At 37.6% G+C, this 13,333-nt stretch overlaps 1 protein-coding gene across 1 annotated transcript; it reads left to right on the forward strand.

Moving 5' to 3' along the window:
• Positions 1-124: 124 nt before the first annotated feature.
• On the forward strand, positions 125-1,866 carry LOC115967751 (putative FBD-associated F-box protein At3g50710). The gene is made up of 2 exons (XM_031086884.1): positions 125-1,159; positions 1,242-1,866. The coding sequence occupies exons 1-2, from the start codon at positions 248-250 to the stop codon at positions 1,689-1,691; spliced, it is 1,362 nt and encodes a 453-aa protein (XP_030942744.1). The 5' UTR covers positions 125-247; the 3' UTR covers positions 1,692-1,866.
• Positions 1,867-13,333: the final 11,467 nt, after the last annotated feature.

Below are 13,333 nucleotides of genomic sequence, written 5' to 3' on the forward strand. Positions count from 1 at the left end.
GGAAAAGGAATATTTTTCTTTTACTTTAGATATCAATTAAAAGATAATATATAAAGAAGCCAATTTTTTTTTTTTTTAAAATACAACTAGATTTTAAAATTTAAAAAACAAAAAACACAATATAAAAAAAAACCTAAAACCGTAGAAAGCATCTGAAGAAGCAGAGGAGAGAAAAGCAAAACGCACGCTGCACGCCGAAAATCAGAGATTCAGACCTTGGCTTTGCTTGGCTTGGCAGATTGAAAGCATGAAGAACCAGAGGAGAGAAACGGAAGAGGAAGAGCACTCTGACATTATCAGCAGTCTACCAGACTGTATGCTCGCCCATATCCTCTCTTTTCTCCCAACCAAACACGCCATTCTCACAAGCATTTTGTCGAGCAGGTGGAGGGTTCTCTGGACTCTCGTCCCTGTTCTTCACTTGGACAAGCCCACACTTTATAGTATCAGAACTTCGATCTTGGATGATATTTTATTGCCCAGAAACCCCTCCACCCTTTGCAAGCTGCGCATCGATTGTCCTCGTCGATCCTTCGTTGACAAATGTGTCCAAGCCGCCATCCTGCGTGGCGTGCAAGAGCTCGACCTTGTTTTCGACCTTGATAATCAAACTAAGGAGTTTCCCGCTAGTGTCTTCTTCTGTACAACATTAGTGGTTTTGAAATTGAGGGGCCACTTTCTTCTCAATCCTCCTGATTCTGCTTCTTCCTCTTCTTCAATGTTCCCAAGTCTCAAGACTCTACAAATTTCACATGTTTACTATGCGAACCACAACTCTCTCTCCACAGTCCTCGCCGCGTGCCCGCTGCTCCAAGATTTGAGGATCAAAGTTGGTGACTCTGATTTGGATTTTTTGGACAAGGAAACAGACAAGAAGTTCAATATCCTTGTATTCGTACCTACGCTGAAAATATTAGTTTTGGATTGCTCTTTTTTACGCTGGTCATTCAAACTCCACATAAACACCCCGGCTCTCGAGTACTTTAATTTCAAAGGCGATTTGGACAATGATGTTGTTTCTGAAAATCTCCCCAACTTGTTTAAATCAGTCCTTGATGTTCGTAGGTGTTATTATCTAGACTGGATGTTGAAATTGACAAACTTCATGGGACCACTCTGTAACATTAGATCCATGGAATTGTGGATAGGAACAGCAAAGGTAAGGGGCACGTTTTTTTTTTTTTTTTTTCATGCTCTAACTCTGTATCATTAATTATGACTTTTGTTGTGTTGTTCTGCAGTACATCCTTGAACACTCGTCGTCTAATAATCATTATGACATTCCCATGTTTCATAATTTGTCTTCCTTGAAGTTTTATGGTGACTTGTGGGCTATGTGGTCTCCGTGGAATGCAGTACAACTATTGCTTTGTCGAGCTCCAAAGCTACAAACACTCACCTTTGAATTGAATTACCGGTGTTGCATTCGTAGTTTTTCAGTTGACATTCCCTTGAAGAAGCCATTAGATGTTCCTGAATGTCTGTCATCACACCTTACAACTTGTCATTATAAAGGATTTTCAGGGCATGCCATGGAACTTGTTGAACAAATCCTGAAGGAATCAAAAGTATTAAAGACAATGAAAATCACTTTCAACAGTGATCTAGACTCAAAGGAGAAGCTTCGTATTCACGAGGAGATAATGAAGTTCCCAAGGACATCTCAAACTTGTCAAATTGTATTTGACTAAAGATACTTCCATCTTTACTCTCTCTATCTCTATCTTAATTGCCCAGAAGCAGTAGTGTTATGGGAATGCCCATTGTTCTTTGCATCCTTCATTTTAAACTTTAATAAATTCAAGATTAGAAATATTTTTTTGAATCTCTTTTTACTTATCAAAAAATAAAAGATTAGAATTATTTGTTTAATTGTGAAGTTCTCTCTCTCTCTCTTTTTACTTATCAAAAAAAGATTAGAATTATTTGTTTAAATGTGAAGTTCCCTTGTATTTTCTTTTGGAAAACATTGCATACAATATATATGGTGCTTGCTATATCCAATAACATCTTATATAACGTGGATGCTCCATTCAACCTATTGTTCTGGAAAACATTGCATACAATATATATGGTGCTTGCTATATCCAATAACATCTTATATAACGTGGATGCTCCATTCAACATATTGTTCTGAACTATGTTAATGCTAAAGTGAGTCCTGGGGACTCAATTTTGCTCCAAGGGTTCTTGATGGTGGTAGAAGGGTTTCTTTTCTGTAGGTTTTAATCTATACTTCTTTAGTTGTTTTCCGTTTGAGCAGTTTGGAGAGAAAAATTTAGCTTCCCAAGCCCACGGCATCTTCTCTTTGAGTGCAAAAGTTTTGTTTCTAATGGTGTCAAATGTGGAAAAAAAAATTAGATAAGGCATTGTTTTGTTTCACATTTAATACTACTCTTGGTGATTTTAGGCTTTCTGTGGTAGCTGAGAAAATGCAAGAAAATAAAAGAAGTTTCAGCATCAGATGAGAAAGTACAAAAAATTCAGGAAATATAGGTTATGTTGAATTCAATTGGCCCCCTCTAGATGATTTCTTAGGAAAATTACGGATTAGATAGGAGTGATTGAAAGACAAGAAGAAATTAAACCTACATGCTTCATCCACTGCTTTAGCTTAAGGTTCATGTTCTTGTTAACTTACATGCTTCATCCACTGCTTTAGCTTAAGGTTCATGTTCTTGTTAACTTATTTTCATAGATTTAAAGTCGAAGTTTATTCATAAATGGTGTTCGTTGTGTTTAAAAAAATGTCAGCATAAAGCTTGTAGTTGAATTATTAAATAGCAACTGGCTTACATTAGTATTAGTCCTGAAAGGTTCTTATTCTGATTTTGGGATATGCTTTATTCAATGATAAAATGCCAGTCGGTAAATAATACAGAGAACCTGAATAGCATACAAAGGCATTTATGCTTGTGTGCATATCTTGTGTCTATGTAACTTTCACTGGATTCATTTGGATATGTATTTGCTTCCATCTCCAGGATTTTCAGGGCATCCTTGCTTTACAAATTCTCATGTGACTCATCCATCAAGCATATTCAACTAAAATTGTTTCATATGATAAAATTGTGGTATATTCACTGAAAATTAATGCTGGTTATTCACAATGCTTCTGATAATATTATAAATGCAACAGACATTTGTATAAGTTTTTCTATATTTGCCCAAAAAGTGGCTTCGATCATGGTCAATGGTTACAATTTATTATCCTAGCATCGTTTCCATCATGTCACCAAATTTCACGCAATTTCATCATTGTCACCAATGATTTCTACTAGTGCTTTTCTATTTCTTAAATTCCATGCACGCTAACTTCTGGCAGTTTTTCTGCTCTAGGAAAGTCTCTGTTGGCTTTTCTACATCACCTCTCTTCTGCTCGACAAAATCAAAATGCCCAAACTTAGCCAATGTGAGAGCAGTAAGGAGAGGAGGCAGACAAATTAATGTAAATAGAGTGTTGAATAAGTTTAATAAATTTATCAAAAAACCCAAATTTAGCCGATACTTATTTACAATGCGTGGTTGATTATAGGTCAGCCCCTTGATTTTCCTATGATTTGTCTTCACAAGCTGTTCATCCATTGTTTTCCTCAATCCTTCATTTACAAATGTGTCCAAAATGCCATTTTGAACGGCGTGCAAGAGCTCAAGCTCAATCTTGTTTTGAGTGAGTTGTGACTTTGTGAAAATGTGATTTTTATGTTGTGTTGCAGAAAATCCTCGAACATGCTTCTAATTATGATGATGTTCCCATGTTTCATAATTTGTCTTCCTTGTAGTTTTTTGGGTCTATAATGTGTGGATGCAGTACAACTATTGCCTTATCGGGCCCCAAAGATACAAACACTATCTTTTGAATTGACACACCGATGTGGATTTAATTGTTTTGAATGTGACAGTCACTTGAAGAAGTCATTGGGTGTTCCTGAGTGTCTCTCATCAAACCTTACAACCCATCTTTATAGAGAATTTGCAAAGCATGACATGGAACTTGTTGAACATATCCTGAAGGAAGCAAAAGTCTTAAGAGACAATGAAAATCACTGTTAAAAGCAGTCTAGACTTAAAAAATAAGCTTTGTAATCACAAGGAGGTAATGAAGTTTCCAATAGCCTCTTAATTGATCAGCAGCAGTAGTTTTTTTTTGCATCTTTCATTTGAAACATTAATGGAATTAAGATTAGAAATACTTATTTAATGGTGAAATTCTCTCTCTCTCTCTCACACAAAAAGAATGCATAGAATATATAGTGTTTAATAAACTAACATGTTATATGATGTGGATGCCCCTTTAAGCATATTGTTCTAAACTTCGTTGATGCTGATCAAGTGAGTCCAGCTGGCATGATGGGGACTCAATTTTTACTTTGAGGGTTCTTGATGGTGTTAGGGTGGGCTTCTTTTGTGTAAATTTCAATCTTTGCTTCTTTAGTTGTTTTCAGATCAAACAATTTGGAGAGAAAAATTTTGCTTCCGACACCCATGGCATTGACCGTAAAAGTTTTGTCTCCAACAGTGTTAAAAATTCTATATAAGGCATTGTTTTGTTTCACATTTAATGTTACTCTTGGTGAATTTAGGCTTTCTTTGGTAGCTGAGAAAATTCAAGAAAATAAAAGAAGTGAAAAGTTTCAGCATCAGATGAGAAAGTAAGAAAAATTCAAGAAGTATGGTTATGTTGAATTGGATTGGTCCCCTCTAGATGATTTCTTAGGAAAATTACAGTTGAGATAGGAGTGATTGAAAAACAAGAAATTATATCTACATGCTCCATCCACTGCTTTAGCACAAGGTTCATTTTCTTGTTAACTTCATAGATTTGAAATGTTTTGTGCTGAAAAAATTGTCAGCATAAAGCTTGTAGTTGAATCATTAGATAGCAACTGGCTTACTTTTCCTTTTATTCACTGTGTGATACACTCGTGTACAAAGATTAGAATTTGTGTAATTTTTTCTTTTCCTTAAATTAATCTGAAATCTATGCCCTAGTCCTAAAAGGTTCCTATTCTGATTTTGGGATATGCTCTGTTCAATGATAAAATGGCCTTTGGTAAATATAACAGAGAACCTGAATAGCATACAAAGGCATCTTTTGCTTGCATGCCTGTGTTGTGTCTATGTAACTTTCACTGGCCTCTTTTGGATATGTATTTGCTTCCATCTCCAGAAGTTTCAGGCTTCCATGCTTGTCAAATTCTCTAGTGAATCATCCATCAAGCATATTCAACTAAATTTGTTTCTTATGATACAATTGTGAAATATTCACTAAAAATTAATGCTGGTTATTCACATTGCTTCTGATAATATCATAAATGCAACAAACGTTTGTATAAGTTTTTCTATACTTGATGCTTTATATGTCTTTACTTCTGTAAGGACTTTTTAATTAATCATTCTAATTTGGTTTTATGATAATTTGTGCCTACTATCTGTTACTGACGTTTGCTTAGAGATGGACAAGAATGTCAATCTTGAATACAGTGGGTTCATACAAATTTAGCGGTGACAAATCAATCAAGAATATGCCAAGCACATATGGGACATTGCTAAAATTGGAATGAAATGAAGCAGAGGATCTCAACAATGAAGTCTGGATATGAGTGATGGATTTTTGCATTAGCTTCTGACTGTTACAACATTGTTCTCTTATATACAAGTAGCAGGACTATAACAGAAAAACAAACAGATTACCTAAGTAAAACTAAACAACCTATCATTTACTACATTGTAGTTAAAACTGAACCACCTGTCATTTACTATATCTGCAACATTGCTGGAACTTAAACCAGTGAAGGTTTTGCACTTGCACTTGTTTCTTGATGCATAGAAGCTGACAAATTGTGGTAGATGTGAGTGATAGTGATGGTCTTAGTACAATGGTGAAGACTGGCCCTTCATTCTCTTTTGATTCTTTAGTATTTTCATAATATGAAGGAATAATACTGGGAGTAACGGTTCAAAGAAACATATTATGCAGTAAATAATACTAAGTATTTGTTTTTACTTTTGTGCATAGAAGTGGTTTTTGTTTGCATTGCAAATTTTCCATGGATCATCGATCATCATGATTGGCATTTTTCCAGGCATGTTGGGATATTGTAAAAGAAGACGGTATGTGAGTGCTTCATTTTTTCCACAGTCATGGTACTTTTGAAAGGAGCTTTAATGCAACCTTTTTATCTCTTATTCCTAAATGTGCTTCTGTCTTTGACTGTAAAAGTTTTGTTTCTAATGGTGTCAAGAGAGACCATCAGCTGGAACTGGAAGAGAGAGAGTATTTTGAAATTTGAAAAACTCAAATAAATAAAACTTAAAGGAGCTGGCCGGGCTATTGAAATTTGTGAGAGTATTATGGTACTTTAAGGTGGTAAACGTGTCCTATTTTAATTGGAAAGGCTCACCAAATAGGTTATTGACATGGAGAGAGTGTCCCATAAAATACTTTCTCCAAACCGCACAAACTTCATAAATCGTTATATCTATTAATTTCAAGGAATTGCACGTCTTTCGGTAGCACTAAGAACTCATCTCCTCTTCTTAAATTGCACTCTCCTAAAATTACTTCTTTGCCAATAAGAATTGTGCGTTTGCAGCCATCCCCACTTGAATTTGGTAAATAAAAGTCTCCAATTCCTTTAAGCTTGCTATCTCCTCTTCGTTCACTGCCGTTGGGCGTATGGAATTTGGGTTCTAAGCCCTAACGCATGCACATCTCTAATGCCAGACTTACATAGTTTGGTCTCAATGATGGGTAATTTAGTACCACTAAATTATTATTTAATCCTCATGTGTCAATAACTTTGTACAACCTGTCCTGAATTTTTTAAATAAAATAATTTGGTCCGAGTAAGATACTAATTTTGCACTCTATTAAGTCATGTAAGACATAAGGTGACTAACATAAAAAGAATGATGTTAAACAGAAAACAAATTTTTTGGTAATTTTTTGGTGAAGTTTATGAACGAAAACAATATTTTAGCCCAAAATTTAAGTTGCCACATCCATTTTTTTTTTTTTTTTTTTTTTTTTTTTTAATATTTTAAAATTTGGTGGAGATGTGTGTTGCCAGGTTTTCTTAGATATCTAGTCTCTAAACAAAAATTATAGCTGAGTATAGAGCTGGGGACGAATTGTGGTTATGCCTATTTACCTCGGGCAAATGGCATCCCTTAACTATATTCTCTGATTTTACAGAATTTAAACCTTAGATTTTGATACAAATATTCATTCCATAAATGCATTATTAAGCTCAAAATCGTGTAATACTGCTGTGGGGCCAGAGAGTTTGTGACTCCAGCCCATTTCATGTTAAGGCCCAAGGCCTGCGCCGAGGAGATACAGGACCGAGGACGCACCATGAGAGTTGAGGATGGCCTAAGGAAATGGCCGAGGACGAGCTCCTGCTCGGCATGCCATAAATGCCCCTAAAAGGAAGAGTGATCAAAGTGCGGAAACAGCACAGGTAAAAGGCTGCCAGTACTGCAATAAAGCATTTCGCACCTGACAGGACCATACTCTTCAGCTTTTGCAACCTTCCCCCAACCACTCTAGGTATGGGCTGACAGGACAAGTCTTAAATCCTAGGAAATTGAACTCACACGTGGACGCTAGTAAGAGGGTAAACGCCCGTATAAAAGGATAAGAGAGGCAGTGTGAGAAGGGGGGGGGGGGACAACCCGTCCTCCCAGCCATGGTGTCCTAGAAACAAGGAGAATAAGAAGAGCATAGAGCTCCTCAGACTCCTCGGACGAGATTCACTAACCGGAACCAACCCGAACTACCGCCCGGTGACCAAGATCTAGCATTTCAAACCCACGCTCTATAAGTGATATTGTTTGGGCCTTTTTACATGCGAATCCAACATCATTTTGGGTTGTACAAATTGAGTCCTTACAATTGGCGCCGTCTGTGGGAAAGGCTTGTGTGTTGGCACAGGCGGTAAGTTGAGACAGTCCCCTTGTCATTTCCAACAGCCGGTTGTAGTATTATAGCGTAAAGTTCCACTAGGGGCTACGTTTCTTCACTATGGGTTGCACTTCGCAGCGTTGGCAGCACGGATGGTTCTAGGGGCTTGGCAGAGGAGATAATCTCCCTAAACCAAGGTCTCATGCCATAGGCGAGGGGTTAAGTCCCCCAACTACTTAAAAGATCAAGTTTTGGACAGAACCAAGGTATTGCATGGTCCTCGAACTCAAACCTATGGGGAAACCAACTACTTAAAAAATCAAGTTTTTGACAGAATCAAGGTATTGCATGGTCCTCAGACTCAAACCTATGGGAAAACCAACTTCTTAAAAGATCAAGTTTTGGACAGAACCAAGGTATTGCATGGTCCTCGGACTCAAACCTATGGGGAAACCAACTTCTTAAAAGATCAAGTTTTGGACAGAACCAAGGTATTGCATGGTCCTCGGACTCAAACCTATGGGGAAACCAACTACTTAAAAGATCAAGTTTTGGACAGAACCAAGGTATTGCATGGTCCTCGGACTCAAACCTATGGGGAAACCAACTTCTTAAAAGATCAAGTTTTGGACAGAACCAAGGTATTGCATGGTCCTCGGACTCAAACCTATGGGGAAACCAACTCAAAAGATCCACGAAAAGAACATACATTGCATGGTCTCGGACTCAAACCTATGGGAAACCAACTACTTAAAAAATCAAGTTTTGGACAGAACCAAGGTATTGCATGGTCCTCGGACTCAACCTATGGGGAAACCAACTACTTAAAAAATCAAGTTTTGGACAGAACCAAGGTATTGCATGGTCCTCGGACTCAAACCTATGGGAAAACCAACTACTTAAAAAATCAAGTTTTGGACAGAACCAAGGTATTGCATGGTCCTCGGACTCAAACCTATAGAAAAGTCAGCTACTTAAGGAGAATTCTAAGCCGCTCAGTCTTCGGACCAAGTACCAGAAAAGGCTAAGGCTATGAATGGCATTAGGAAGATGGCAAAACGCCCTATTACTTAGCGACCCGTAGGGGCTGTTCATTTTGGGTTATATATCCTTGGATGATTACTTCCTACACGGCACTGAGCATTCAGCCATCATCTCGTTCAAGTTTGAGGTATACAACCCATTTTCAGGTCGGTCTTATTGTACACGATAACTCCAATAAGTTCATAATAACATCTTTTTTCTTGGTAAGGGATTTCGGCCCTAAGTATTGTTTTCTCAGGTCGGCGTTATTATACCAGACAGCTCTAATAAGCTCATCATAATTTCTTTTTCTTTTTTCTTAGTAAAGGTTTTTGCCCTAAGTATCATTTGTTCAAATCGGCATTATTATGCCGGATAGTTTCAATAAGCACATAGCAAGGTCTTTTTATTAACTGGGATTTCGGCCCTAAGCATCGTTCAGAATATAAAAATAAAAAAAGAAGTCATATGGTAGTACGTCTATTCACGGCATAACCATTTCAGAAAGAAGAGGTAGAATATACAAAATAAAGCAATGTTGACTTTTATTAATATAAAGAGGTATTACAGCGTACAATGAAGGGCTTAAACAAGCCTATGCAGAAAACGAATTGCAAAAATAATAAACAAAACAAAACAAAACAAACAAACAGCCAAAAGTCTTTTTAATCTCTGCTCCGAAGTCTTTCCAAAGTCTGCCCCAGTAGCACCCATATTGAGAGGAGGACCTCCCTTGGTGGAAGAGGAGAAGAAGAGGAAGAAGGAAAAGCACCAGGATGGATCAAGTGATGGGAAAGAAGAAGAAGGGGAGGCAAAAAGAGGCACCAGTGAAGGAAGAGAGGAAGAAGCAGGGATACTTTGTCCTTGCGTCAGTCCTGACTCCTAACACACTGGTGCCATGTTAGCTATGCTCATAAGAGAGCGGCTAGTACTGATAATGAGTGACCCCAGCTCAGTCGCACCAAAAATTTGACGCGACGAGCCCCTGCTTCGGATTTTGGCTGAATGGAGGATAAGAGGTATCTTGAGTCTCTGTCATCCCTGCCCTGACCGAGACATTTTGAGTTTCAGAAGAACATGGCATTTCTGGGAAGGGTATGGTCTCTTCATTCCCGCTCCTATCTCGGACGTATCACAATTCAAGATGTAAGCAAGCGGATAAGGGAAACTCTGGGGGAGGCTAAGGGTTTCAGACTTTAAATGGATTAAAAGATCTCTATGTAAGAGAAGTAACCTTTTGCGTTTCTTCTTATATGAAGGGCAAAACAGGAGGCATTTAATCTATCCAAATTTCCAAGAAAATTTGTAAACGAGAATATACCCATTCCACTTCCCCACGCCGTCAATAACCGTCGGATTTAAATGGTCTTGTAAAGGGAAATCATTAAAGATGCGTCTCGAACACTGAAACGGCAGGAGCGCATCATGAATGAATTCAGAGGAATGTCTCGTAGTTCGGCGTGTTTCGTAGATAGATGAAGAGACACCCGCATTGATGAAGGGCAGATCTAAGTAGACCGCAATAAAGACGTGGCATCACCAAAACCCTCCTCTCTGACCAAGAGGTCGGACAGCAGGATTTTGAGGGGTTATTGTGGGGCCAGAGAGTTTGTGACTCCAGCCCATTTCATGTTAAGGCCTAAGACCTGCGCCGAGGAGATACAGGGCCGAGGACGCACCATGAGAGTCGAGGACGGCCTAAGGAAATGGCCGAGGACGAGCTCCTTCTCGGCATGCCATAAATGCCCCTAAAAGGAAGAGTGATCAAAGTGTGGAAACAGCACAGGTAAAAGGCTGCCAGTACTGCAATAAAGCATTCTGTACCTGACAGGACCATACTCTTCAGCTTTTGTAACCTTCCCCCAACCACTCTAGGTATGAGCTGACAGGACAAGTTTTAAATCCTAGGAAATTGAGCTCACACGTGGACGCTGGTAAGAGGGTAAACGCCCGTATAAAAGGATAAGAGAGGCAATGTGAGAAGGGGGGGGGGGACAACCCGTCCTCCCAGCCATGGTGTCCTAAAAACAAGGAGAATAAGAAGAGCATAGAGCTCCCCAAACTCCTCGGACGAGATTCACTAACCGGAACCAACCCGAACTACCGTCCGGTGACCAAGATCTAGCCTTTCAAACCCACGCTCTATAAGTGATATTGTTTGGGCCTTTTTACGTTCGAACCCAACATCATTTTGGGTCATTACAAATTGAGTCCTTACAACTTCACAGATCTATTGTAACAGATTGGACTGAAATTGAGAATTTCAATTTGCACCATCAATAACAAAGCCAACTTTATATCTATTATGACCAGCTTCACAATGGATACTCTAAAATATGTGCAAAGATTACATTATCAACAAACAAATTCTTTTCCAAGCAATAATAGCAAACAAATTCTTTTCTAAAATATTAGCACTAATATAAAGAAGATCAAAATCCAATCTTTAAAAAAATCATAATTATTTTAAACTTTCTCTCTCTTTTTTGGAATGAAATATTTACACAATCCCAATAAAAATTTACACTTTTTTTACAAGATAATAATATGAAGTTTCAAAGTCTTTACCAAAGCAATAATACTTAAAATGCAAGCCAAAAATTTAACACTACTATAAACAAAGAGTTTCAAGCAAATTGTTTAACAAAAACAATAAAATAAAGTCTCAAAATATTAAAAATTCAATTAAAATGAAGTAAATATACACCTTTGAATTGAATTTTTTTTTTTTTTTTAAATATGAGTAATGCTATTAATACAAACTATTTTACAATATTTTTACAAATTAATGTTGTGGCTCATTTTTTATTGGTTTTCATATAACCTCACCATTAATATCACTTTTTCATTTACCAATAATCACTCCCCACATCAACAGTTTGTAATTTTTTTTGTAAAATAATTTGTATTTCTATCATTGTTAAAAATATATATAAATTAGATTCTTTAAAAAAAAAAAAACTTTTAAATACCATCAATTTAGAAAATTAACATTGAAAACATATTATTTTCTAAATTTTTCTTGGAATTACATCTCCATAGCCTAATAAAATTGCAAAACATGTTCTTAGAGCATCAATATACAAAATTGATTATTAGAAAAAGAAAACCAATTAAAAAGAGAAACTAAATTCGTACAAAATCAATTTAGAAAAGGAATATTTTTCTTTTACTTTAGATATCAAATAAAAGATAATATATATTTGGAGGGGGCCAGGCAAAACAACCAAAATTTGTTCCCATCTTCCCTTGACCTCAATATTAAAGATTTTTCCCATCACATTTTCAGGATGGAGATAACTCAGATAGGAATCTAGAATTTTTCTAAAATTGTATTTTGAAAATAAAATTTTAAAAAATATAAGTAATGTTACGTATACAAACTATTTTAAAACATTTTCACAAATTAATGTTACCAACTTTTTACTAGTTTTCATATAGGTCCACCATTAATATCACTTTTTCATTTATCAATAATCACTCACCACATCAGCAGTTTGTAAATTTTTTTTTTTTTTTTTTTTGTAAAATAGTTTGTATTTCTAGCATTATTCAAAAAGAAAAACTTTTAAATACTATCTGTGGGGCCAGAGAGTTTGTGACCCCAGCCCATTTCATGTTAAGGCCCAAGGCCTGCGCCGAGTAGATACAGGGCCGAGGACGCACCATGAGAGTGGAGGACAACCTAAGGAAATGGCCGAGAACGAGCTCCTGCTCGGCATGCCATAAATGCCCCTAAAAGGAAACAGCACAGGTAAAGGCTGCCAGTACTGCAATAAAGCATTCTGCACCTGACAAGACCATATTCTTCAGCTTTTGCAACCTTCCCCCAACCACTCTAGGTATGGGCTGACAGGACAAGTCTTAAATCCTAGGAAATTGAGCTCACACGTGGACGCTGGTAAGAGGGTAAATGCCCGTATAAAAGGATAAGAGAGGCAATGTGAGAAGGGGGGGGACAACCCGTCCTCCCAGCCATGGTGTCCTAGAAACAAGGAGAATAAGAAGAGCATAGAGCTCCCCAGACTCCTCGGACGAGATTCACTAACCGGAACCAACCCGAACTACCGTCCGGTGACCAAGATCTAGCCTTTCAAACCCACGCTCTACAAGTGATATCGTTTGGGCCTTTTTACGTGTGAACCCAACGTCATTTTGGGTCGTTACAAATTGAGTCCTTACAATTGGCGCCGTCTGTGGAAAAGGCTTGTGTGTTGGCACAGGAGGTAGGTTGAGACAGTCCCCTTGTCATTTCCAACAGCCGGTTGTAGTGTTATAGCATAAAGTTCCACTAGGGGCTACGTTTCTTCACTATGGGTTACGCTTCGCAGCGTCAGCAGCACGAATGGTTCTAGGGGCTTGGCAGAGGAGATAATCTCCCTAAACCAAGGTCCCACGCCA

Source organism: Quercus lobata, chromosome 11 (assembly GCF_001633185.2).
Source record: "Quercus lobata isolate SW786 chromosome 11, ValleyOak3.0 Primary Assembly, whole genome shotgun sequence".
In the NCBI taxonomy this organism is placed as follows: domain Eukaryota; kingdom Viridiplantae; phylum Streptophyta; class Magnoliopsida; order Fagales; family Fagaceae; genus Quercus; species Quercus lobata.